At 55.3% G+C, this 27,658-nt stretch overlaps 1 protein-coding gene across 2 annotated transcripts in view; it reads right to left on the reverse strand.

Moving 5' to 3' along the window:
* Positions 1-27,658, reverse strand: part of GLI2 (GLI family zinc finger 2) — a 218,996-nt gene that overhangs the window by 140,157 nt on the left and 51,181 nt on the right. For both annotated transcript variants that reach the window (XM_051848775.3, XM_051848774.3), the window contains exon 2: positions 22,618-22,781. In XM_051848775.3, coding sequence (XP_051704735.3) covers positions 22,618-22,753 — 136 coding nt within the window. In that variant the 5' untranslated portion in view covers positions 22,754-22,781. The remainder of the gene's footprint in view (positions 1-22,617; positions 22,782-27,658) is intronic.

Here is a 27,658-nt window from a genome sequence, read left to right on the forward strand (position 1 = left end):
TGCTGGGGATGCAGGCTGGAGCCCCGGGGGGCTTCTGGCTCTTCTCATCAACTGTCTGCCAGGGTTCAAGCACTCTGATCTCCACCAGATGCAAGCTCAGGGCCAAGGGTCACTTCCTCCAGGAAGGGACAGAGGAGAGAAGCAGGGACTTGGACCCAGGACCCCATTAAACCCAAGTCTTTAGGGCTGGCGCTGTGGCGTAGCAAGTAAAACCATCACCTGCTGTGCTGGTATCCCATATGGGTGCTGGTTCTGATCCAGCTCTCTGCTATGGCCTGGGAAAGCAGTAGAAGATGGTCCAAGTCTTTGGGCCCCTGCACCTGCATGAGAGACCCGGAAGAAGCTCCTGGCTCCTGGCTTTGGATCAGCCTGGCTCCAGCCATTGCAGCCAATTGGGGAGTGAACCAGCGGATGGAAGATTTCTCTCTTTCTGCCTCTGCCTCTCTGTAACTCTACCTTTCAAATAAATAAAACATTTTTAAAATCTTTAAAAAAAAAAAAGGAGGGAAAGCTACACAAAAGCCTGTGGCCATTTGGTGCTCATAGGGCTGGAAAGGCGGGACAGCCTGATCTGCAGCCTGAGACCCCTCCGAGCCACCTGCCGCCCATGGGGCGGGCACTAACAACACCAGGGCAGCAGCAACCACCACCACAAGGACCTCATCCAAAAAAAAAAAAAAAAAACGCAGGGCTGGCATTGGGGAGCAGCAGCTTGCCTAGGACACCCATAGCTCACTGTCAGGGAGCCGGTTCAAATCCTGGCTACTCTGCTTCCCACCCAGCTTCCTGCTAATGTGCCCGGGAGGCAGCAGATGGTGGCTCAAAGGCTTGGGTTCCTGCCACCCCCATGGGAGATCCGGATGGAGTTCCAGGCTCCTGGATTTGGCCTTGTTCAGCCCTGGCTGTTGCTCACTTTGAAGAGTAAGCCTGCAAATAGAAAACGTCTCTCCCTCTCTCTCTCTCTCTGTCTCTCTCTCCCCCTCTCTGCTTCTCCTCCACTGTCACTTTGCCTTTTGAACAAATAAATCAATCTTTCTTTAAAAACTAAAATGTACAGCATAGTGCAAGGGATTAAGGGCAGAAGTAGATAGGAGAATCCCAGCAGTGGGGAGCGTGCAGCTGAGGAATCATCTGCTCTGGCCTTGCTCAGCCAGCTGCAGACAGAATGGGAAAAGGCTAATTTTTTTATTTTTTAATATTTTATTATTTATTTATTTAAAAGGGTTACACAGAGAGAGAAGGAGAAGCAGAAAGAGAGAGAGAGAGAGAGAGAGAGAGGAAGGTCTCCCATCTGATGGTTTATTCCCCAGATGGCCGCAACAGCCAATCCGAAGCCAGGAGCCAGGAGCTTCTTCTGGGTCTCGCGCTTGGCGTGCAGGGGCCCAAGGACTTGGACCATCTTCCATTGCTTTCCCAGGCCATAGCAGAGAGCTGGAGCAGAAGTGGAGCAGCTGGGTCTCGAACCGGCACCCATATGGGATGCCGGCACCCCAGGCAGAAGCTTTACCCACTAAGCCACAGTGCTGGCCCCAAGGCTAATTTTCAAGTTGGTAATTTTGTGTGGCCTGCGAGTGATGCTCTAAATCTCCAAGTGGCCCTTGGCAGAAAAAAGGGTCCCCACCCCTAAAACCAGACATTTAAAGAGGTCTACAGAGTTCCAGCACATTCCCACTCTTCTCATTAACCTTTTTTTTTTTTTCACTTAAAAAACTGGGTTGATCGTTGTTAATTTCAAATGAACTTTAAAAGAAAATACTTACAAATTTTCTCCTGTAGGTAAAGAACAACAGATAGAACCGTGTAAGCTAAAGAGTTTGGGGTTTCCTTGGCAACGTTTAAACGTACAGGAGTCCAGGAACCAAAACCTTTGGGAACCACTGGCATCAGGCCCCCGTTGGTCTGTGGGGTGGAGGCTGCAGGCAGCTCTCCCAGCACCCCAGAGCTCTGGGGGCCAGGGCAAGCCCAGGTGCACGGGGGAAGCCCTATGTATCTGTTCCCAGGGACCTGGGAGCCACAGCAGGCAGCAAAGCCAGACAGGGAGCAGCACGGGCCTCCCTTGATGGATGGGGCAGGTGGAGGAAGGGCGCGGGTGGGACAGCAATGCTGTCTGGAAGGCAGCAGGTCAGGTTCACGTCTCACCCCACCCCAATTTTTGGACCAGGTCTGTCAGCGGCTGGTTGGACCACAAGTCCAGGGCGTTTTCTCTCCAGGGTTTTGTCGTGTTTTTTTACGAATAAACATTTCCACTAAAGACTTACTGTCTGCATGGACCCATCTATACCCCAAAGGTAAAGGTTTAAGTGGCCTGCAAACTGCTGTTACTTTTATCTTTACAACGGCCTGGGAGCGCCCGCCGGATGGCGAGGCTTTCATTCCACTGTATATATTTCCAGTGACTACTCATAAATCAGGCTCATCCCTGAGCCTCAGGCGCTGAGGTCGCTTCCATGTTCCAAGAGCCAGCTGGGAGAGCCATCACGGTCCCCCTGTGCCGGGCCCCTGGGCTCTGGCACTGGACAGTCTTCAGAAAAGCAGGCCGCACGCCCTTGTCTCAACTTGTCCCATGTGGGGTCTCCACGACCTGCAGGCCCAGGAAGCAACCTCTGAGCCTGTACTCTCCACCTCAACAAACCCTGACCTTGGGAGAGGGCACCGAACCAAGCAGTGAAGACACCTGCATGTGCCATCTCACCACCTGACTTCCGTTTCCGGTTCTCCCAGGGACAGCAAGGATGGCAAGGATTGGTTTCCTGTCACCCACGTGAGAGACTTGGGTTACATTCCTCGGCCCAGGCCTGGAGCAGATGTGGGCATTTGGGGGTAGTGAGCTGGCAGATGACAGCTCTGCCTGTCTATCTCTCTCGTATCACCCTCTAACCATAAATGTGTAAAATTTTTTTTAAAAGATTTATTTATTTATTTGAAAGTCAGATTTACACACAGAGAAAAGGAGAGACAGAGAGGGAGAGGTCTTCCATCCACTGGTTCACTCTCCAATTGGCTGCAACGGCTGGAGCTGCACGGATTCGAAGCCAGGAGCCAGGAGCTTCCTCCGGGACTCCCACGCAGGCGCAGGGGCCCAACAACTTGGGCCATCATCTACTGCTTTCCCAGTCCATAGCAGAGAGCTGGATCAGAAGTGGAGCAGCCTGATCTCGAACGGGCGCCCATATGGGATGCCGGCACTGCAGGCAGCAGCTTTACCCTCTACACCACAGCACTGGCCCCAAATGCATAAAATTTCTTAAAACTTGGAGCCAGCATTGTGGCACAGCAGGAAAGTTGGCTGGAGTCCTGGCTGCTCCATTTCCAATCCAGCACCCTGCTTGCACTTGGGAAAGCAGCAGAGGACAGCCCAAGTGCTTGGGCCCCTGCAACCCACATGGGAAACCCAGATGGGAGTCCAGAGCTCCTGGTTTTGGCTCCTTGGCTGCTGTGGCCATTTGAAGAGTGAACCAGTAGATGGTTCACTCCATCTCTCTCTGTGGGCCTTCAAATCAATCAATCCTTAAAGTATTCATTTGAGAGACAGATACACACACACAAAACATTCCATCTGCTGGTTCAATATCCAAACGCCCAGAATGGCTGGAGAGGTAGCTGGAGGGGATGGGAAGGGAAGATCCTCAGATCTGAACCCCGGTGCTGGTGACTGGAAGTGGGCTGTGTGTACTACACAGGCCCGAGATCTGAGCAGGAACCCGCAGCGGCTGCCACTCAGAGACCAGAGAGGTCTGTACCTCCTTCCCTGTGTCCCTGTGGATGGTTCCATCAATCAGGATGAATTCTGATGGCTCAGAAATGTCAGCGGATGCCCCCAGCAGGGATCCACCTGCCTGGCTACAGTCAGAGCAGTTTATATCTGATATCACTGGGAATAAGCTAATCAGATCCTGTGTGGATCAGAGATGTGGAAAAAAATGATTTATTTATTCACTTGAAAGGCAGAGCATCAGAGAGAGAGAGAGCAATCTTCCCTTGGCTGGTTCACTCCCCAAATAGCCACAATGGCCAAGGCTGGACCTAGCCAAAGCCAGGAGCCAAGAACCCCCTCCAGGGTCCCCCCACCCCGGGGGTGGCAGGGGTTCAAGTACTTGAATCCACATCCACAGCTGGGATCGCAATCAGCATTCTGATAGGGGACGCCAGCATTGCAAGTGGTGGCTTAGCCCAGCAAGCCATAATGCTGGCCCCAATTTTTTTTTTTTTTTTTAATTTTTTTTTGACAGGCAGAGTGGACAGTGAGAGAGAGAGACAGAAAGAAAGGTCTTCCTTTTGCCGTTGGTTCACCCTCCAATGGCCGCCGCGGCCGGCACGCTGCGGCCGGTGCACCGCACTGATCCGATGGCAGGAGCCAGGAGCCAGGAGCCAGGTGCTTTTCCTGGTCTCCCATGGGGCGCAGGGCCCAAGCACCTGGGCCATCCTCCACTGCACTCCCTGGCCACAGCAGAGAGCTGGCCTGGAAGAGAGGCAACCGGGACAGAATCCGGCACCCCGACCGGGACTAGAACCCAGTGTGCCGGCGCCGCAAGGCGGAGGATTAGCCTAGTGAGCCGCGGCGCTGGCCCCCAATTTTTTTTTTTTTTTTATGTGCACCTGGGATGGGCGTCGGGCTGGTGGGGACGAGGCAGCACAGAAGGAAGGCAGGAGGCGGAGGCAAAGTGGGCAGTACGGGGGGCCAGAACGGAGAGGGCACCTGCAGAGGGAGGACCAGGCGTAGCTACAAGAGCAAAGCCACCTCCAGGGTGCAGCAGCCTGGCGGGTGGCGCCCCCTGCGCACGGCAGCCACCCAGCTGGAAGATTCTTGCACAGGCAGGGCGTGGCCCTCTCCCTGCTGAGAACAGGCAGCCGGGGGAGTCAGACTGCTCCACTGTGTGCTTCTGGGATGAGAGTGTTTGAGGACATGTGGCAGCCACACACGGAATCAAGAGGGGGTGGAGGGGGTGTCCACACGGCACCCACCCCACCCCCACTTCCTCTGGGAAGAGCCTTCAAAGGCTGTTCATGCCCTCCTCCCAGCCCCAAAGCAACAGAGGAGCGCCTGGAATCACAGCCAGGGAAGCAGGCACTCGGGCTTTCTGGTTTGGTTTTGCCTTTTTAAGTTCCCAGAAGTTTCTGATTCCTCCCAGGGGACGGGCACAGGAACATCTGGGACTGCCCGCAGCCCCGCCAGGACACTCTGTCAGCGCTGGTGATGTTCAGGCACCCTACGGTCACACTGGGAGCTCCACGGGAGCCTTCCACAGCTGTCCCCAGGGTGTCACCACGCTCCAGGGCATCCCAGGCTGGCTGAACCCACGGCCCTGCCCGATAAAGCCTCCACTCATAGCCAGGGCCCCACGCCTTATCGGGACCTGGTGACACACTGACACACACAGGACTGTCATCTTAACTGCACTTTATTCCCCGGGTGTTAAGAGTGGAGAACAAGAGGCCGGTGCTGTGGCATAGCGGGTAAAGCCAACACCTGCAGGGCTGGCATTCCACGGGGACACCGGTTCCTCTTCTGATCCAACTCCTTGCTGAGGCCTGGGAAGCGCAGCAGAGGACTGCCCAGGTGCTTGGGACCCTGCACCCACATGGAGTCCCAGAAGAAGCTCCTGGCTCCTGGCTTCAGCCAGGATCAGCCCAGGTCATTGTGGCCATCTGGGTAGTGGATCAGCAGATGGAAGATCTCTATCTCTCTCCCTCTCTGTAACTCTGCTTTTCAAAATAAATCTTTAAAAAGGGGAGACCAGAACTCACAGACAGGTGAGCATTCACCTGGGCAGCCACAGAGGTGCAAAGCTCTGAACAATATGCCTTAGCAGGGCAAATTCCACCAACACAGGGCACAAGGCCTACATATCGTGGTGAGGACAGGAGACGGGAGCTCCCAGGAGCCTGAGGCACCAGCAAGGGCAATGTCCCCAGACAGAGACCACGGGGTCCGCAACGATTCCCCAAGGCTGTGGAGGATGGTGAGAGAGCCAGAGACAGCCCCTGAGGACAGCGTGGTCCCCCTCCCACTGGCGCCAAAGTCGGTCCCGCAGAAGCCCCTGTGAGGATGGCCCTGCCTGCGTCCCAGCTTCAGCCTTAAGCACAGCCCTAGGAGGAAGTCGTGGCTGCTCCCAGGTGAAGGTCAAGGACAGGAGGGGCTGGCTTCCAGTGCATGGCACAGGCACGGGGCTCTGCAGCCCTGCCCCAGGCCATCCTGGGCTCGGTCTTCTGCTGCAGCCGGCTCAGGGATGAGTCTCCGCTCTCTGCTCAGCTGGGGAAGCCGTTTCCCATGGTGTGGAGCCAGCACTGGGTGAGGCGGTGACGTCACATCCCCGGGAGCCGCGTGCCTGTCTTGGGGAAGGCCAGGCTGCCAGCACCAGTGTCTCCCGTGAGAAGGCCCACGTCACAGAACTCTTCTCTCCACGGACGCTGAGATGAGGGCTCACCTGCGTCTCCCTGACTATGACATCAGTGCCAGGAGCAGGGGACCTGGCCTGCGTATTCCCTGCTGCAGCTGGTAGCTAGCACGTCGTCCAAGGCACAGGAGGCCTTCAGCAAATATTTGTGGAAGAAAGAGAAAGAAGCAGGGGCCGGCGCTGTGGCAAAGCAGGTAAAGCTGCCCCTGCAGTGTGAGCATCCCATAGGGGCGCCAGTTCGAGTCCCAGCTGCTCCATTTCCAATCCAGTCTCTGCTATGGCCTGAGAAAGCAGTGGAAGATGGCCCAAGTCCTTGGGCCCCTACATCCACATTGGAGACCCAGAGGAAGCGCCTGGCTCCCTGCTTCAGATTGGCCCAGCTCCAGCTGTTGTGGCCAACTGGGGAGTGAACTGCGGATGGAAGACCTCTCTCTGTGTCTCTCTCTATAACTCTGCCTTTCAAATAAATAAATCTTTAAGAGAGAGAGAGAAAGTAGGAAAGTAGAGAAAGTAGGCCACAGGAAAAAAAATAACCTGAAAAACAAAGGAATCCAGCAAGAATCACCTGCATTCCTTGTGTCTGAGTCTTCAAGCCCATCAGCAAAAAGACGAGTCCCTCCTAAGGGACTTCCCTTGTTCAATGCCTGTCCGAGGCTCCCCATGACCCACAGCTCAGGTTCCTCTGCAGGGCATCCAACTGCCTCTGTGCTCCTTCCGCTTCGTACCAGGCCTCTGCCCTGCCCTCAGCGTCCCCTCTCACCCCACCCACAGGCCTCTGCTTGTGCCCTACAGGGAACCCGCTTCTCAGCTGTGCCACCCTGGACCCTTCTGGCATGTCCTCTCATCTGGCCCCTCTCAGGGGTACTTTATGTTCCTTGCCGGGGAGCTCAAAAGACCAACTACGGAAGGGCAGCAGGCTTGGTCACTGCAGGCTAAGCGCAAAGCACAAGGCCCAGGGACCGAGTGACCAGAGTCCTCACTGCTTCTGAAAGCTCTGACCCAGTAGCCACCAGCAAATGTTCGCAGTGTGGTGCCCACTCCTCCTGCAGACTGGTCACCCAGGAGCGGGGCACGTCTGGACTTGGTCTGCTCAGCGTCCCATGCACAGCCCCCGAGGAGCAGAGGCTGAATGCCCACCACGTCACAGGACTGCGAGAATTCAGCATTGGCCTGGTCACAGCAGCTGGGGTCATTGGGTTCCCGGGACCACACCCGGACACTGAGCAGCTCCTCACCCTTCTGCTCACGTCACCTGCAATGAACCCAGGGCCACATGCACCTGCAGCGACTTGGCCCCACCTGGACACCAGCCCAGGGCACAGACAGAAACCATGCACCAGCAACATCACCGCAGCCCTCACATGTGGTCTTGCCCTAAAGGCAAATCCTACCCTGAGTTTCTCCATTACGGAGGCCGGGACCTCCACGCAGCTCGGAGAGGCTGGGTGGGTTTCTGTCCCCTCCCAACCCAGCATCCTGACTATGCTCCCTTGGAGGACAGCTGCTCTTCAGGCCAGGGGCTGCCACCTTCCTGCGTCCTGATGCATGATGAGTGGCCCCAGCAGGGCGCCCTGCAAAGTGTGGTGCCTGTCCAGCCTCCAGGACTGATGGGCGGGCACAGGCCTGGGGACAGGAGCGAGGGCACCCAGGCAGCAGCTGGCGGCCAGCCAGGCCTCACTGAGGACAGGGTGGGGCCCCAGCTAGAAGGAAGGGAGTAACAAGGGGCTTCTTGCCAGGGTTCGGGGAAGGGGGGTGGTGCACCAAACAGCCCTCCTGCACCAGAGTTGCCACTTCCTGGGAGCTGGGATCTGCCTGGTGCTGGCCCCCAAACAGATACCAGGACACTACCCGCACCCCGCAAAGACCACCACTGAGCACCTGATGCCCTCTGTCCCCAGTCACTGTCCCAGATCTGCTCCTTACCAGGATCTATCACATGCTCACAGGGTGCCCTCAGGAGCCCAGGCAGCCCCAGGAAGCCCCTTCCTCCCAGAAGCATCAGACCCACTAGACCCAGATGGCAAGGTAGAGAGGGAAGCCCTGAGCCCTGAACCCAGGAGAGCCTAGCCCCTCCGCGCCCCGAAGCCCCCGCCGCCACGGGGGCCTTCTGCCTGCCATCAATTACCGCAAGTCCATGGGAGGATGTAATCGGCTGATAAAGGGCTGGAGTGGGCTGCAGGCTGCAGCTCCCTCTAAAGTGATTTACTCAGCTCCCCTCCGTACTCGCACCCTTAATGTAATTATTTACTCTGTCATTAAACAGTCTCCTTCCACTCCAGTTATTTTTAGAGCTCCTGCAGCCTATAGTAGCAACCAGGAAGGATGCTCCAGGCAGCCTGGGGTTGGGGGGGGAATACAGGGGGCCATGGGGACGGTGACAAGGCTAACAGCCTCCCTCCTGCCCCCTCCCTTCCTTTTGAAAATGGACATGCAACTCACACACAGTAAAACTCACCATTTTTGAGTCCACAATCCAGTGGTTTCCAGTGTACCACAGGGTTGTGCCACCCTCACTGCTGTCTAATTACAGAATGTTTCCTTGACCGCGAAAAGGAATCCCATACTCGGAGCCACCACGCCTCACCCCCCTCTCCCTCCAGCTGCCTGCCCCGCCTCAGCCCTTCCTGTCTCTAGGGTTCTGCCTCTTCCAGATGGTTCTTACAGTACAGCCACTCAGCATTTGGCTCTTGTATGTCTGCCCCCTTAGCGTCACATTTGTCAGGCTCTCTGCGCACAGCATTTTCCAGAATTTCATTCCTTTTTATGGCCAAGTAATATTCCACTGCAGCTATACAGGCAGGCACCGCATAACGAGGTCTCAGCCAACAACAGAACACATCTACGACCAGTGATACCTGACAGCCACATGGGCAGCAGGCTGCAGCCTCTGGGTTGGCGCAAGGGCTCTCTGGGATGCCAACACAAGGAACAAAACACCCCATGGTTAAGCAATATGGGGCTGCACCATGTCCAGCAGCTGATGCCATTTGGATAATTTCACACAGGGGGAGTTATGAACTATAAACACTCACGGAGCAGTTTTTGTCAGAATGTTCATTTTCAACTATCCAGCAGTGCAGCCCTGAGCCAGCCGAGCTGGGGACCCAGCATGTGTCAGGTGCAACGCTCCGAACTGCTCTAGCTGTCACCAGGAGGTGCCATGGGCTCCCCAGTGTCCAGGGAGAAGGACGGGGGGCAGCCCTGTTGCCCTGCCCTGCACAGTGGGCCGAGGTCAACCTCGGGACCCCCATTTCACAGAGGAGGCAAGGGGCCGCCCGTTCCCCGAGCTGGGCCAATTAGCAGCTGCCCGTCTTGTTCCTTTGCTCATGGCAAACACGCTGCAGAGGGGCGTGGCCAGGGTGCCAACCTCACAGTGTGGGGACCGGAAACAGAACAAGGTCCCCAGAGGCAGCAAGGGGTGCCTTAACAAAAAGTCAGCTTCCCTCTCTGCCCCCAGGCGGCTCCCCTAGCCCAGACACCTCAGTACCAGGGGTCACAGCAGGGGTGCAAGTGGGGGGGGGGGTGTCCCAGGAGGGTAAAGGACAAAAGGCATCGGCAGGGAAAGGGTACATAAGGCCACCAACACAGCAGCAGTGACCACACGCCGCCCTGCCCGAGCCTTCCCCGGGCCCTTCCTCCACTTCCATAATCACGGGGCTTGGAGAAAGTGCGAGAATGCTGTCCACTACCCACCGCCCAAACCCTCACCAGATCTCAGTAACACTGCTGAAAGCAGAACAGCCGGGCAGGCGGAAGATTAGCAGGCTGCAGCCCGCATTTCAGATTGGCTTCGCTTCAGGTGCACACCCTCCGTGAACTGCTCCGGCGGGGACACACGCGCAGGGAAGGGGCTGAGGGCCGACAGCACACACCGGGCATCGATGTTGGGGCAGGGCACACAGCCCCCAGGGGACACCAGACGTGGCCTGAGCCACGAGCTTGTACCAGCACAGGGGAAGTGAGGAAGCCTCCTGCCCTGTCAGCCGTGCCATGCAGCCCTGCAGCCCCAGCCCTCTGCACTGTTCTCAGCACTCAGTTCCTGGGTCCATGCTGTGCCCTGCCTGTCCCAGGTACCCTGCTGCTCACCCTGAAATCTCAGCTCCTCCACTCACTCTCTCAAACATTTACTGGAAACAAACGTGCCACTCGCAGCAAACGGTTCTTAGAGTAATATTCACACTCATCGCAAGGACAGCAATAGCAAGACAGTACCAATTGTTTACAGAATGCCAGAAAGCATCCCAAAGTTCAGGAAGCAGGGGAGGCTGTGAGGCAGTGGGTTACGCTGCCCCTTGGATACCTGCAACCCCTATTGGAGTGCCCGGGATTGAGTTCCACCTCTGCTTCTGGTCCATGTCCCTGCTAACGCCCACCCTGGGAGACAGCAGATGATGGCTCAAGTACTTGGTCTATTACCCCCATGCAAGACCCAGATGGAGTTCCAGGCTCCTGACTTCAGCCTGGCCCAGCCCTGGCTATTGCAGGCATTTGGGGAGTGAAGCAGCTGATAGAAGATGTCTCTCTGTCTCTCTCTCTCTCCTTTTCAAATAAATACAATTAAAATTAAAAATCAAGTCACAGAGTGTTTAGCCTAGCATTTAAGATGTCCACTTCCCACACTGGAGTACTGTGGGTCCAATGCCTGGATAATGCAGACCCGGGGAGGCAGCAGTGATGGCTCAAGTAATTGGGTGCCTGCTGACCCCTTAGGGAGATCTACATTGAGATTCTGGCTTCCAGCTCCAGCCTGGCCCAGTCCCAGCAGAGGTGGGCATCTGGGGAGTGAACCAGCAGATGAGAACAACTCTATCTGTCCTTCTCTGTCTGTCTTTCAGATAAATAAGTTGAAATTTTTGGCCGGCACCGCGGCTCACTAGGCTAATCCTCCGCCTGCGGCGCCGGCACACCAGGTTCTAGTCCCAGTCAGGGCGCCAGATTCTGTCCCGGTTGCTCCTCTTCCAGTCCAGCTCTCTGCTGTAGCCCGGGAATGCAGTGGAGGATGGCCCAGGTCCTTGGGCCCTGCACCCGCATGGGAGACCAGGAGGAAGCACCTGGCTCCTGGCTTCGGATCAGCGCAGCGCGATGGCTGCAACATGCCGGCCGTAGCGGCCACTTGAGGGGTGAACCAAAGGAAAAAGGAAGACCTCTCTCTCTGTCTCTCTCTCTCACTGTCTAACTCTGCCTGTCAAAAAAGAAAAGAAAAGAAAAGAAAAGAAAGAAATTTTTAATCAAAAAAAAAATTTGGGGGGACCCAGCATTGTGGCAGAGTGCTCTAAGCTACCGCCTGCAATGTTGGCATCCCATATGGTCTCTGGTTCATGTCTTGGCTGCTCCACTTCTGATCCAGCTCCTTGTTAATGCTCCTGGGAAGGCAGCAGAGTATGACCCAAGTCCTTGGGCCCCTGCACCTGCATGGGAAACCAGGAAGAAGCTCCTGGCTCCTGGCTTCAGATTGGCCCAGCTCCGGCCATTGCAGCCACGTGGGGAGTGAACCAGTGGATGGAAGACCTCTCTCTCTCTCCCCCTCTCTCTGTAACTCTGGCTCTGTAACTCTACTTCTCAAATAATAAATAAATAAATAAATCTTTAAAAAAAAAGTTTCTAGGTTCATAGAAAATGAAATGAAAAGGTTAAGTTTTATTTGAGTGCAGGACTTTTTGAAATGCATGCAGTTTCTTACAATACGCACCTCTGTGAACTCCATAAGGCTGCCTGTGTGTGCCGGGGCCAGGAGGCACTTCCCGCTGAGGCTGCCAATCCCTGCCTGCGGAAGCTCAGCACCACGGCCAGGCTGAGTGAGGGCCCTGGGTGGGGTGCAGCCCTGGCCAAGGAAACCCAACCAGGAAGGGGCAGGGCAAGAGTTCACACCTTACCTGTGCCTGCCCAACGCTGGGCAACCAGGGGGCTGGGGCCCCATGCATTGTCCCCCTGTGGCCTGCCCCAAGCCAGGCTCTATGAGGTCTGCTCTGGTTACTCCTCCCAGCCACCTGACCCGAGGGAGCAGTGGCTTCCAGAGGGGCCCTGACTGGGTTCAAGGGCACAGGGCTGCAGGACGCATTGTCAGGGCCCTGTTCAGACCCCGCCCCTTTCCTGCTGCCTTCCTGAGCCACCCCATGCAGCAGGCACCACCCAGGCCAGCATCTCCCCTGGGTGTGTCTGGTTTGTCTCCGGGGGTGGGCACCAGATCTCAGGGACAGGGTCCATGGATCCTGCTTTTCTTGGATGTCTCCCCCGAGCCTCCTGCACTCTCCACGTGGCCACAGGGCTCCAGATGAACTGTGTTCCCTCCTTACCCTGAAAAGAGAGGCTCCAAGGAGTTCTCAGGACCCCAACCTACACGGCCCAGTGGCCACGCACCCACCTTGGCACCCCAGCCACACCAGGCCTCTCTTCAGGGCAGCCCAAGAGGCCTTGAGCCCCAAGCCCACACACCCCCACCAGGCCCCAGACTCCCAGCAGTCACTCTGCTGCTCCTCCCCCGACCTGGGCAAACCCTGCTGCTCCTGAGGCCAGCTCAGACACAGCTCCTCACAAAGTTCCCTGAGCAGGACTTGCTGGGTGTCACCCCCAACAAGACATGCCTAGAGGGCAGAGGCAGGGTCTCCGCCATCACCACACCTGTGATCACTTTCCAGAAGCATCTGCGGGACTCACGCATGAACACGGGGAGCCCAGAAGCGCCCCGGCACCGTGGGCACTCCCCATGCATCCCAAACACTGGGCTTCACTTCATTATCCTCAAAATGTTCCCAAGTTCAGAGGCGGTGAGACCCGGCCACAGACATAAAATAAATCATCCCCCACCCCCCACCCCAGCCATGACAAATGGTTCTATTAGCAATCCAGATTGTTAAACTCCGATATAACGGAGAACTGAGAACTGGGGCCCATCCATTCTGCCTGCGGCACACACTGAGCTGTAAATAGGTTATTTTGTGTGTAAATAACACATTAAAACACAGCATTAGCCGTGTCTTTTGATAGAGAGGAAATTGTTCCAAATAAATAATTCCGGACAGGAATGTAAAATAAGCCAGATTTAATAGTGCATGCCTGCTGCAGCCGTGTTAAACATGACTAAAATGATAAACCCCAGAATATACTAATAGTAAACTAGGCGCTGACATCAAAGTAATGAGGCAGTATTTTCACTGAGCTTTAGAAATGCTAAAATTACTTCTGACAGAACCAAACATCAGAAAAATGTTTCCAACATAAGCACCGTCAATTTGGGGAGCCGGGTTTTGGGCCGGGACGGGGGCTGCATTCGGGGACAATTGTGCTCCACCTGATGGGAACCCAGTTTCTGGTCCGGACGGTGTCACACAGTGGCACCTCGTGGCTTCTGCCCTTTGGGTGGCAGAAGCTTCGTGACTCTGAAGCTCTCCCCAGCTCTGCCTCAGACATCCGCAGCAAGCCAGGAGACACGCACAGTCCTGCTGGGCTCTCTTATAGGGCAGGCAGAGCGCGCCAACTCAGGAATGCCAGGCAGAACATGGAGCCACACAGACATGACTTGCGACCCAGGGGAGCGAGCAGGCAGGGGTAGCAAGTCAACCCGCTCTGCGGGATGCAAGCGGGTCCAGTCTGATTTCAGATGGCCACCTTTTGAGCCGGTTGTACCATCGAGTAGAAGGTCAAGACAGGCAGGAATGCTCACAAATGCTGATATATGTCACATTAACACTTAACACCACCTGTGTCCAGACACTCTGCAAGCCACTTTGCAAACTTTTTTCCACATAAACTTGCAGTAGCCAGAAACAGTTACTATCACAACTATATGGCAGTCATATCTGAAGCTTTGCTTTTCATGCCAACCAAGATCTGCAAATGTGACACAGAAAATTCCAGAAATAAATGTCAAGAGTTCAAAAATGAGTCCCACCTGGGACATGAATCAACCCTACGTCCAGCGTGTCGATGCTGTATAAGCCTGTTAGGCACCTGGTAGCCGACGGTATTACCAAACTGTCACTGTATAGCGATGACTGTGTTCACGTAACCATTATATATAGGATAGGCAGAGTTAGACAGTGAGAGAGAGAGAGAGAGAGAGAGAGACAGAGAGGTCTTCCTTCTGTTGGCTCACCCCCGAAATGGCCGCCACGGCCGGCGTGCTGTGCCGATCCGAAGCCAGGAGCCAGGTGCCTCCTCCTGTTCTCCCATGCAGGTGCAGGGCCCAAGCACTTGGGACATCCTCCACTGCCTTCCCCGGCTACAGCAGAGAGCTGGACTGGAAGAGGAGCAACCGGGACTAGAAACTGGCACCCATATAGGATGCCGGCGCTGGAGGGGGAGGATTAGCCAAGTGAGCCACAGTGCCGGCCCATCATTATTGTCTTAAAAACGGCTCCAAAGCACAAAGGCAGTGCTGCTCGTAATTTGGATGTGCCAAAAAGATGCCACAAAGGGCTTCCTTTAAGCAAAAAAGTGAAAGCACAACAAGATTGTGTGCTGGGGGCTGGTGCTGTGGAGTAGGTAAAGCCATGCCTGCAGTGCCAGCATCCCATACAGGCGCTGGCTCGAGTCCAGGCTGCTCCACTTCCGATCCAGCTCTCTGCTACGGCCTAGGAAAGCGATGGAAGATGGCCCAAGTGCTCAGGCCCCGTCATCCATGTGGGAGACCCAAAAGAAGCTCCTGGCTCCTACCTTCAGATCAGCGCAGATCTGGCTGAAGCCAACTGGGGAGTGAACCAGCAGATGGAAGACCCCCCCTCCCTCTCTCTCTGCCTCTCCTTCTCTCTCTGTGTAACTGACTTTCAAGTAAATAAAAAAATAAATCTTTAAAATAAATAAATAAGATAACCGGGTGAGGGAAGACTGCATTCTCTCCATCTGTCACAGAGGTCCAGAGACTTGCCCACAGCACATGGCTGATATGCACAGCTCCAGAAAGAGCCCCACTCTTCCCAAGAACACTCCACGGTGGAAAGGGAAGAGCCTGGAACCTCCCCGCTCTGCCCCAGACACCCTAAGCCTGTCACAGCCAGGCTGCCAAGCCCTGGGCTCTGCTGAATCGACAGGGAGCTCAGGGTGGCTGGGGCATGAATCCAGCCAAGCAGCAGGGTCCACAGCAAGCCTGGGACGACTTCCCCAGGATTAACCGCCCACTGAGTCACACCCCAGTGCATCCCCAGCTTGCCGTGGAAGTCTGTGGCCCAGCAGTGAAACTCAAGTGAGCTGGCCAGGATAGGCCACTTGGCAAGTCCCCTGCTATTCACAGGGGCCGGGGGCCGGAGCACAGCCGGACTCAAGGAGCAGGCCCAGCCCCAACTGAGCCTCATGCCCAGGGGACCCCAGACCAGCAAAGGTGACTGAGCACACCAGCTCTGAGGGCACACACGGCACAGGCTCACTCTCTAGTCCCGTATGGGAGGTCTGCTGGGGACAGGGAGGAGCCAACAGCACCATGCCCACGTGAGCACCCTGCATGGGAGGTAGTAGGCATGGGAGCAGGCAGAGGGCAAAGACACAGGGCACTTTGGGGTCTTTATCCACGGAAGGGTATCAGATCTTTAGGTATGCTAAGGTGGATGGGGTTGTGGGTAAGGACGATTTTCTAACCCTGGGTGACTTGCTGGGAACGCTCGCAGTCTGGGTCGTGGGAATATTCTGGGATCTGCATTCTACCACATAGGTGGAGGCCTCACCACTAAGCAAACTGGGCCACCCAGAACCCTGCCGAGAAGCCAGCAAGGCCAGTGGACAAGAGAAAAGGGTAGCTGGTGGGACACAGGGGCCCCCAAGACCACCTGCACCCAATGACCTGGGAAATTTGTTTGAGGTCCACACAACCGGGCCCCGGGAGTCTGCATTTATCACAGTCCTCTCATGAGACTCTAAGGCTGGGCGGCCTTAGCAACCTCTGATCTGGCACCACCCTCCAGCTGAGAAGGCTGAGACCCGTCAGGCTCCTGCTCGGCTGAGCAAAGCCAAGCAGGGCAGGAAACCAGTCCTGATTCACAGCCCACACTCCTGCACCACTGGAGCAGGAAGACATCAGAATCTTGGGCTTCTCACCAAGCCGTCAAGTAAGGGTGACCAGGGAAAGAGAGACCAACTTAAGCCCAGAAAAAGAAAACTTGATAGGAAGAACAGCAAGAGTTACTAAAGCAAATACTTTACCCAGACCTCACAGTCAACTCAGTACCCAGCGCTCTCTTCCAACTACTTTCTTATTTTTTTGTTAAATATTTATTTATTTATTTGAAAGAGTTACACAGAGAGAGAAGGAGAGAGAGAGAGAGGTCTTCCATCCACTGGTTCACTCCCCAGTTGGCCGAAGCCAGGAACCAGGAGCTTCTTCTGGGTCTCCCAAGCCAGTGCAGGGACCCAAGGACTTGGCTCATCTTCTACTGCTTTCCCAGGCCATACCAGAGAGCTGGATCGGAAGTGGAGCAGCCGGGACTTGAATCAGCACCCATATGCAGGCGGTGGCTTTGCCCACTACACCACAGCTCAAGCCCCCTTTCTTTTTTAAAAAAATATTTATTTACCAACTACTTTCCACCTGCTGACTCAGGTAATTCTCACAGCATTACAAAGCACGCACCACTGTTCCACCCATTTTACAGAAGGGGAAACAGGCACAGACCAGCCGGAGGTCAGCAGAGCTGGGACGTCATCCAGCAGTCTAGCTCCAGAATCGAGGACAAGCCTTACTGCACGCTGCACTGCCTGCGGTAAGAGGGGCAGTGAAGTAGCTCCCAGTGTCAGGTCTGTATGAGCAGACCTCAGCAGCTGTGTAGGACTCCCATTTCACAGAAGAAAACATTCCCCTTCCCTCATGGAGCCAAAGCACACAAAACCCTAACCCTAACTCCAACATGCACCTGGCACTTAAAATGCCTCTTATCCATATCAGAGTGCCTAGGTTTAACTCATGGCTCCACTCCTAACTTCAGCTTCCTGCGAATGCAGACTTTGGAGAGCAGTGAGAATGGCTCAATAACCAGACTCCTGCCACCCACAGGGGAGACCTGGGTTGATTTCCTGGCTCCCAGCTTTGGCCCCAACCAGCCTTAGCCATTACAGGCATTTAAGGTGTGATCGAGTGGATAGGAGCTCTGTCTGTCATTCTATGTATCTCTCTTTCCCTATACCTCTCAAATAAATCAATAAAAATAAATAAATAAACCGGGGTCGGTGCTGTGGTGTAGCGGATAAAGCTGCCGCCTGCAGTGCCAGCATCCCATATGGGCACTGATTTGAGACCTGGCTACTTCACTTCCGATCCAGCTCTCTGCTATGGCCTGGGAAAACAGTAGAAGGCCCAAGTCCATGGGTTCCTGCACCTGTGTGGGAGAATCGGAGGAAGCTCCTGGCTCCTGGCTCCTGGCTCCTGGCTCCGGATCAGCGCAGCTCCAGCCACTGCAGTCAATTGGGGAGTGAACCAGTGGATGGAAGACCTCTCTCTCTCTCTCTCCTTCTCTCTCTCTGTAACTCTGACTTTCAAATAAATAAATAAATCTTTAAAAATAAATAAATAAATAAATAGACCGATTTGAGGTTGGGCATTTGGCACAGGAGCTTAAGTCAGTCAGTATGGGAGTGCCTGGTTCGAATCCTGACTCCACTGCTTCCCATCCAGCTTCCTGCTAATGCACCTCCAGGGAGGCAGGAGACTATGTCTCAAGTACTTGGGTCCCTGCCACCCACATGCTTCAACCTATCCCAATCCTGGCTGTTGTGGGCATTTGAGGAATGAACCAGAAGAAAGAAGAAAACTCAGTCTGTGTCTCTGTCTCTCTGCCTTTCAAAGAAAATGAAAATAATAAAGAAATAAAGTTAAGGGTTTATTTCGTTTTGTTTTCAAAAAAGACTCTATCGGCATCACCCAGAAGTTTTTTACTTAACCACAGCTGTCTGGGCCCCACCCCACAGACTCAGACTTAGCAGGTCTAGGGGTGGGCTTCATCCCAGAGCCAGGAGTGGGGGAAGATGAAGTTGCTGGCGGGGTCCAGGCTGGGAAGGCTCCCAGCCTGGCCACAGTGGCCACTCAGCGTGCGCCTGTGTGACAGCCAGATTTCAGAAGCCAGGAACACCCCCGCCTCCCAGACCCGGCTCCAAGTGTCCCAGGTCCAGCCCTTCCGGGTGTCCCGGAGGATCGGAGTGGCAGGGCCACTGATGCTCCATGGAGACACACCACAGGGAGGTGCAGAAATATTTTTGGAAAGAAAACTCATGGGCGGCGGCGGCAGCGGAGGAAAAGACACAGCATTCTGGGCGGCTTGGGTGCACAGCAATAAGAAACATCTGAATCAAATTGCCTTTCAAATTACACCGCTTCAAAAATGAGGGGGCGGGGGGAACTCGGGCTAAAATATGTTTCTGGAAGATTTACGGCCTCCAAAGTGTTAGCACAACAGCTAAAGAGGCTGGGCAAGAACCACTGGCAGCAGGGTCCGCGTCGCCCACAGCGGCTCCCGCCCAAGGGTGAAAGGAACCTTGCCCCAGTCTGACCACAGCGCTGGTTTTTCCTGCAGTCCCGCCGGTCCTGGCTGCTCCGCTGGGCGAAAGGGGTTTCTGACGCCCGTCTCGGCACCGGCACATGCAGTGGAGTGGAAACACCTACCCCTGCCAGGCCGGCCTCAGGTGGAGTCCTAAGCGGAGTCACACAACACGAAGGCCGGCCCAGCCAGGTGACTTCAAGACTGTCTGCCTGCCTGTCTGGACCAGAGCAGGTGCTGCCAGCCCCTGGTCCCCAGGAGGGAACTGAGGCATGGAGCCACACGTGGGGCTCCTTCCAAGGCTTCCCCAGAGTACCAGAACAGCTGGGTTCAAATTAACACCCAATCAAGGGGCTGGTGTCATGGCCCCCTGCACCCATGTAGGACACCCAGAAGAAGTTCCTGGGTCCTGGCTTTGGCCTGGCCCACTCCAGCCATTGTGGCCATTTGTGGAGTAAACCAGCAATTGGAAGATCTTGCTCTCTCTGTAACTCTGCCTTTCAAATAGAATAAATCTTTGAAAAATAATTACTCCCAAACCACGTAAAATAACAACTTAAAAGCAAATATAATCAGCCTTCTATGTCCCCAACCAACCATGAACCAAAAATACATTTTAATCACAGTGTGTCCCTCTGTATAGACTTTTCTTGTCATTATTCCCTACACAATACAGTATGACAGCTATTTTCATAACATTTGCATTGTATTATGTATGACAAATAACCCAGACATGATTCAAAGTAGATAAGAGGCACAGAAGCGGGCCTTGTGGTATAGTGGGTTAAGCCACTGCCTGTGAGCCGGCATCCCATATGGGTGCTGCTTCATATCGCCTGCTCCAGTTCTGATCCGCTCTCTGCTAATGCGCCTGGGAAAGGTCGCGGAAAATGGCCCAAGTGTTTGGGTCCCTACCACCCACATGGGAGACCTAGAAGAAGCTCCTGGCTCTTGGCTTCAGCCTGGCCCAGTAATGGCCATTGCAGCCATGTGGAGAGTGAACCAGCAGATGGAAGATGTCTCTCTCTCTCTCTCTCTCTGTAATGCTTTCAAAATACATGCAGAAATCTTTTTTTTTTCTTGAAGATTTATTTATTTAATTAAAAGAGTTACACAGAAAGAGGGAGAGGGAGAGACAGAGGCAGAGAGAGAGAGAGAGAGAGAGAGAGAGAGGTGTTCCATCCAATGGTTCACTCCCCAGTTGGCCACAGCCAGAGCTGTGCTGATCCAAAGCCAGAAGCCAGGAGCCAGGAGCTTCTTCCAGGTCTCCCACGCGGGTGCAGGGGCCCAAGGACTTGGGCCATCTTCTACCCATGCAGAAATCTTTAAAAAAAAGAAAAAGCAATAGCACATAGGTTCTATGCAAATACTATGCCATTTGATAAAAGGGTCCTGAGCATCTGTGGACTTTGGTATGAGGAAGGGTCCTGGCACCCATGCCCTGTGGATAGAGAGGCTGTGGCTGAGACTCTCCCGTGCAAAAGACAGGGTCCTGCAGCACTGTCCCCCTCCCAGGCCTCTGTGTAGCCCCCGCTGTCCACTCTCAGCCCCACCCTTGCTGGCTGAGCACCCAGCTCCCCAGGGGTCCCAGGCAAATGCTGCTGGCTCCATGCAACTGCTCTGGAACTCCCAACTCACACTTTCTCCTGCCCCATTCAGGTCCCCAGGAGACCCCTGCTTGCCTTCTCGCCAGGCCCAGCACCCCACACTGAGACCCACAGCTGAGGGAAAGGGCATCCCCCAGCCCAGTAGCTCCACGGAAAGTTTCACCTGCTGACAGGCAGGCCCAGGGCAGAGGCTCCTGGGAGACTCCTGGGATTCAGAGTGCTGAGTACACGAGGACTCTCATCCACAGTACGATCTGCCACGGCTCAGTAAGACTTAAGGACAATCCAATGTCCTGAGATCAGGGAGACCAGATAACATCTGTGAAACCCCCTCATAGCACAGATCTCAAAAGCCAGGGTCCAGGCCATGCCCCTCTGGGCTGCCACGAATGCAACCACCATGGTCCACCAGCACGGGGAGCCCCACCCCACAACACGCTGCTCTGCTCCACGCGGGAACAGCTGCTCCTCCCTGACTCCAGGAAGACCCTCCCCCAACAAGCTGCTCAGAGAGAGGTACAGGCAGCAGTGATGGGCGAAGAGGCTCTGGGATCCCAGGTGATCTCCAGAAGCAGGGGCACCTGGCTGAGACCGCTCTGCAGGCAACAGCCAGCCACCCTGCAGCAGCCAGGCTCACTTGAGTCCACCATCTGCTGGAGCCTCATCAGCCAAGCTCCCCTGGGCCAGCCACCAAGGGGACAGAGGGCCTGCCGGGGTAGTGGCTACCTCCCTGGGAGCGGCTATGCTCCAAGCTAGGAACATGGGCCCACCACTTTGCCTCCAAGTCAAGACTCCCTCCAGTGCTAGATGCTCTTGCCAACAGGGACCATCAGCTCCATTTCAGGAGGGTCCCCACCCTCAGGTATGGCCAAGGGACTACCCAAGTCTGCTCTTGGTTGCTGCTCTGATGGGCAGCTTCAGCAAGGCCAGCATGGCAAGGTGGTAGCTAGAGGGAGGTCAGGCTCCTTGGAGTTCAGCAGCATCTAAAGGCACACCCCAGGTCAGGCCTTGACCCTGGGACACCATGTGACTAAAACCCTCTCAGAGTCCTCCACTCCTCCCTGAGTGGGGGGGGAGGGGTACTCAGCTTTGGCTCCTCCCACTCCACCCCACCCCACCCCCTCCACAGATCCCCGTGGCAGAGCCCAGGTCCCAGGAAAACAGATCAGGAGATCAAACACTCCTCCTCCCCGAGGGATCCCAAAGGGAGCCTCCAATCTCTGTCTCCTCATTTGGGCCACACGCAGCAATGGCAACCTTCAACCCGGAACCACGGGGAAAATGAAAATAAATATGACGACAGCGACCTAGAGGTCCCCAAGTACACTCTTAGCAACACTGGCCCCTGTGCCCTACACACACACTCCGTTTCCCTGGGCTCCAGCCCCGCAGCGAGGAACAAAAATGCGCAAACACAGCCCCTGCTGGAGACCCCACACCGGCTGGGAGCACGCGCGCGCGCGCGCGCACCGAAGGGAGCGCCAGGCTCAGCCTCAGCCCCTTCCCTGCTACCCCTCCGGGCTGAGCAGCAGCGAGAGCAACAGGGCATGACTAAATGCACTTGAATAAAAAGGCACAGAAAAGAAATCTCAGGCTCTGCACTCCTCTGAGACAGAAATAGTCCTGTGGCCTCCAGATGGACGGCGCAGACACAAGGGGAGGTCTCGCCTTCCCGCCAAACCCTCCCCGCGGGAGGCTGGCACGGACCAGCGGAAACCAGAGAGCGTTTCTCTCCGGGGTAGTGAAATGAGAGGCTGCGGCTGGCGTGGTCCCTTCTGTTATAATTAAGTTTGGCCAGAAATTCGCCGAAGACACTCCAATTCTGTACCTGACCCTCTAATTACAGCCAGAGGCATCGGGAGACAATTAACGCTCCAAAATAGTTCTCGCGGGCAGGGGCGTGAAGAGGGGGTCCGGGCACAGGGCAAATGTGCCAGCTGAACGCACCCAGCAGCAGGGAGCCGCAGTCTAGGGAAGCCCAGGCCCCTGACCCTTGGCTGTGCCGGGCAATCCCGCAGGCGACCTTCCGTGTGCATGGTGCTCCCTGGGGCAGGGCGCCCTCCACAGACCCCGCACAACTCCCCGGTGCCGCGGGCCACCCCTGGCACTCTCATTTCTCATTAAATCCTGCCACTCTCTGGGCGTACAGCTCGCGCAAAGTACCTCCGTGGGCGGCAACGGCCGCGGCCACCGCCAGTGGAGAAGTCTTTGTGCCGAGGTCGGCGAGACCGCTGGCCTCTAGGGTCCCTCCTTTGGCTTCCTTCTTCTCCGGGCCAGTGGCAGGGGCGGGCGCCTCCATCTCAGCCGCTCATCGTCCTGGGTGCGACCTACAGGAGAAAACAAAGACTCAGCGGCGCGGCACCCAAGCCAGCCGGGACACACCGACCCAGATTCTCGCGCCGCTCGCTCCCGCAGCCACCGACTTCCTTCTCGGCCTCTTATCGCCAGGGAAGCAGGGTTTAATTAATTTGGAAAAGCGCGCGTCCTGAGAGCCTTCTGCGCTTCTGAACGGCCGCACAGACGGCAGCTGTGCACCACCGCCGCCCTTTACCCGGAGTTTTAAAATCGGAGCAACAAGTTGTCACCTACGAGATGGGTAAGCAGCAGAAAGAAGCCACAGAGGAAAGGAAATCAGGAGGGAAAACCCACACAGCCTTTCCCTGCTGGCTAGAACCCATCCTTCATTCATTCGCTTGCTCATTCATTCATTCACCCACCCATTCACAAGTTTTCCACATGTGCCAGCTCACATACACTCAGGCCACACATGCCAAGCCCCTATGAGGCATCCAGCATGACACCTGCTGCTGAAGGTATAAAACTTAGAGTCGAGGGCCAGTGCTGTGGCAAGTAAAGCCACCACCTGCACTGCCAGCATCCCATATGGGCACCAGTTCATGTCCCGGCTGCTCCACTTGCTATCCAGCTCCCTGATAATGGCTGAGAAAAGCAGTGTAAAATGGCTCAAGTGCTTGGGCCCCTGCCAACCCAAGTGGGAAACCCGGATGAAGCTCCTGGCTCTTGGCTCCTGGATTTAGCCAGGCCCAGCCCTGGCCATTATAGCCATATGGGGAATGAACCAGCAGCAGGAAACTCTCTCTCTCTCTCCCCCTCCCCCCTCTCTCTGCAACTCCTACTTCCAAATAAATAAATAAATCTTAAAGGGAGAGGGGGAGCAGTGCTGTGACGCAGCAGGTTAAAGCCCCAGCCTGCAGTGCCAGCATCCCATATGGGCTCCACTTACAATCTAGCTCTCTACTAATGGCCTGGAAAAGCAGTAGAAGATAGCCCAAGTTCTTGGGCCCCTGTACCCACATGGGAGACCCGGTGGAAGCTTCTAGCTCCTGGCTTCAGATCAGCTCAGCTCTGGCCGTTGTGGTCATTTTGGGAGTGAACCAACAGAATGGAAGACCTCTTTCTCTCTCTCTCTCTCTGTAACTTTCAAATAAAAATAAATCTTAAAAAAATAAATAAATAAACCTGGAAGTCGCCACTCTACCTGGGAGACAAACCAGAGGCAAAATAAATGTGCATTTAAGTTCAGTGAGTGGGAGGTAGCAAGGAAAGATGGAGTGGCAGCTGGGGGAGCTGGGAGGGGTGGAGCTGCTGGCAGAAGGTGGAGGCTGGGAGCAAGGGCAGGGGAGAGGAGAGCAAGAAGGGGCATCCAGGGGTCCTCAGAGAGGAGGCCAGGCCGCGGCTCCAGGGGAAAAGGCTCCCTGTGTTGCTGCAGGGAGGCAGGCTTGCAGAGCGCAGCCCTAAACCCAGGAAGCCATGGTGGTGGCTGGGACTGCGGGCACTGGAACCGGGAGGATGTGGAGCTTTCTGAAGACAGAGGCCACAGACCTCGCTGCAGATGGGGTGGAGGCTGCAGCAGTGCCCAGCAGGATGCAGGGCACCAGCTGAGCGATGGGTCAGAAGCCGCCAGTTTTCCAGTATGTTTCAGACACAGCTAAGAAAGATAATGTTGGGGTTGGCACTGTGGCGTGGCAGGTTAAGCCTCTGCCTGCAATGCTGGAATCCCATAAAGGTGCCAGTTCAAGTCCCGGCTACTCCACTTCCACTCCAGCTCTCTGCTACGGCCTGGGAAAGCAGTGAAGGATGGCCGAAGTCCTTGGGCCCCTGCACCCGTGTGGGAGACCTGGAAGAAGCTCCTGGCTCCTGGTTTCCACCTGGTCCAGCCCTGGCCATATGGGGAGTGAACCAGCAGATGGAAGATCTCTCTCTAGCTCTGCCTTTCAAGTAATTTTTTTAAAAGATGTATTTATTTATTTATTTGAAAGGCAGAGCTAGAGAGAGAGAGAGAGAGGTTTTTCATCTGCTGGTTCATTTTCAAATGGCTGCAACGGCTGGAGCTGCACAGATCCAAAGCCAGGAACCAGGAACTTCTTCCAGGTCCCCCACGCAGGTGCAAGGATCCAAGGACTTGGATCATCATATTGCTTTCCCAGGCCATAAGCAGAGCTGGATTGGAAGTGGAGCAGCCAGGATTTAAACCAGTGCCCACATGGGATGCTGATACTGCAGGTGGCAGCTTTACCCACTACGCCACAGCACCAGCCCCTCAAATAAATTTTTTAAAAAATAAATCTTTAAAACAAAAAAGGAAGAGAGTGCTTGTATCCAACATTGCAGAACAGAAATTTCAAAGTACAATATATTTTAAAATGTCATTTTTCAAGATTAATTTATTTGAAAGAGTTACAGAGAGGTAGAGTCACAGAGAAAGAGGTCTTTCCACCTGCTAGTTCACCCCCCAAATTACTGCAACAATCGGAGCTGAGCCGATCTGAAGCCAGGAACCAGGAGCTTCTTCTGGGTAGTGAAGTGAGAGGAAGAGCCCTCTGTAATTCTTCCAGGTCTCCCACGTGGGTGCAGGGGCCCAAGGACTTCAGTCATCCTCCGCTACTTGCACAGGTGCATTAGCAGGGAGCTGGATCGCAAGAGGAGCAGCCAGGACACAAAGAGGTACCCATATGGGATGCCAGTGCTGCAGTTCAGGCTTTAACCCACTGTGCCACAGCACTATCCCCAAAAAGTACAATATTTTAAGAGGAGGGTGGGAGTGATATTTTGGGGAACCCAGAGGAATGATTGGGGTGGGGGGCGCTGTCTGTTGACCAAGAGGGAACAGACTTGGGACAGAAATCAGGAGTTAGGCTTGGACCACGTGACACTGGAGATGCTACAGGCTTGAAGCAGCATCACGGCTGCTGGGCGAGAACCCCAGGGCACAGAGTGAAGGTGGAGAAGATGAGAACTTTCCAATGCCGAGACACGGGTAAACAAGCCAGAGGCAGCCAAGGACAGGAAGCAGGGACGGCTACGGGGGAGGAAGGAGGAGCTGGGAAGCCAAAGAGAGCATGGGACCCTGGAAGCCAAACCAACAGACAGAAACACTCTAGGGAGCAGACCGATCAGCTCCATCACAGTCTGCCCAGAATGGAGAACAGCCCGATGGGTTAGGCTGTTACTTTCAGCCACATGGTGGCTACCAGGGCCTGGGTGGGGTCAGGGAGAGGTGGGAGGAGTGGGAAACCAAGGCACACACAATTGTATCACATCTTTTTTAATTTTATGTTCATTTATTTATTAGAGAGCGAGCGAGAGAGAGAGAATTCACTGATTCACTCCCCAAATGCCCTCAACCCCACCACAGCCAGCACTGAGCCAGGCAAAGCTGGGAGACAGAAACTCAGCCCAGGTCTCCCACACTGGTGGCAGGGGTCCAACTACTTGAGCCATCACCTCCTACCTCCCAGGCTGTGCACTGGCTCAAAGTTGGAATCAGAAGTAGAGCCGGGGCTGGCACCCAGGCACTCCAGCATGGGATGCAGGTGGCCCACACAGCATCTAAAACCCTGCACCGAATGTCCAACCTTTTTATCAGAAAGTTGCGCTATCAAAGAAGCAGAAAGATGGGACCACAACTGGACAGGGGCATGCAATTCAGAAGGTTCATGGCTGCAGGGCAGGAAAGGAGGCGGGGTCAGGACTGCAGGCCTATGGAAAAGGGACACGGAAAGCTTGGGGACAGCAGCATGGGGGTAGCAGCGTGGGGAACAGCAAAGGCAATGCTCAGCTCCACTCCGGGGGCCTCAAAGCCAAGCCCACAAATGTAGGCCCTCATGTCCAAGTAGGTAGTTGGAACACGCTGAATGATGGTGTGAATGACCACAGGGAGGACGCTCCACAGCTCCGCAGCCCCCACTAGCTCCAGCTTTTGCCTGCACACCCCACTCTGCCCTGTGCCACAATCTCCCCACACTCCCCATCCAGAAAGCCCAAGCAAGTCGGGCAGATGGGGGAGAGAAAAGTCTCCTTGAGGGTTCTGGGGAGTTGCAGGGTTCCAGACTTGATCAAGAGATATAGGGATCACCCTGTGCTTTTTGCAAGTTCTTTTCAGCCCATTTTTCAGTCTGTTCCTTCAGACCCTGGCTCTGGGAACGGCCCAGGCTGGCCCCTCCTGCACTGCTCCCTTAGCCTGGCCACGGGCACCCACCCACACAGCCACCTGTGCCACACCCTGGGGTCCCCGACTTCCTCTGCTATCACCCGCACACATGCACACTTAGCTGCGATCACCATGCTCTGGTCCCCAAGACACCTCACCAGCAGTGTCTCTCTCCCTGCTGGCTCCGTCCACCAGGCCTTCCTTACGATCTGGGCACCTTTCACGTCACTGGTGCCCACCAGATCACTCCCTACCCCACGGCCAGGCACTTCCCCCAAACCAAGTCTCCCTGCGTGGCTCACCAGCCGCCCTTCAACCCCACCCCACCTCCAGGCCTTCAGGGAAAGCCTTCCTGTGTCTATCTGCAGACCCAGCACAGCAGGCCTCCACCCTTGCACACTGTCAGGCCATAAGCCATGCCGCCCACCTGCCCCTTCTGTATCTGAAAAACTTTTCCTTCACACCGTCCCTCCCGCTCCCAGTCAGAGCCCTGCAAGCAGTCACGTTGTGTCCCAAGCGCTCCAGGTGAGGAGCTTCGCCCGCAGCAGCCCCATCGCCTGGTCCAGCCGCCACCAGCAGCTGCTCAGAGAAGCCATCAAAAAAGACCATGAGGGGCACATTGTGGCACAGCAGGTTAAGCCTCCATTTGGCATGCCCACATTCCATATCACAGCGCTGGACTGAGTCCCAGTTACTCCCCTCCCCACCCAGCTCCCTGCAAATGCACCTGGGAAGCTGCAGATGATGGCTCAA

Source organism: Oryctolagus cuniculus, chromosome 3 (genome assembly GCF_051225735.1).
Source record: "Oryctolagus cuniculus isolate XC-2025 breed Fujian yellow rabbit chromosome 3, ASM5122573v1, whole genome shotgun sequence".
Taxonomy (NCBI): Eukaryota; Metazoa; Chordata; class Mammalia; order Lagomorpha; family Leporidae; genus Oryctolagus; species Oryctolagus cuniculus.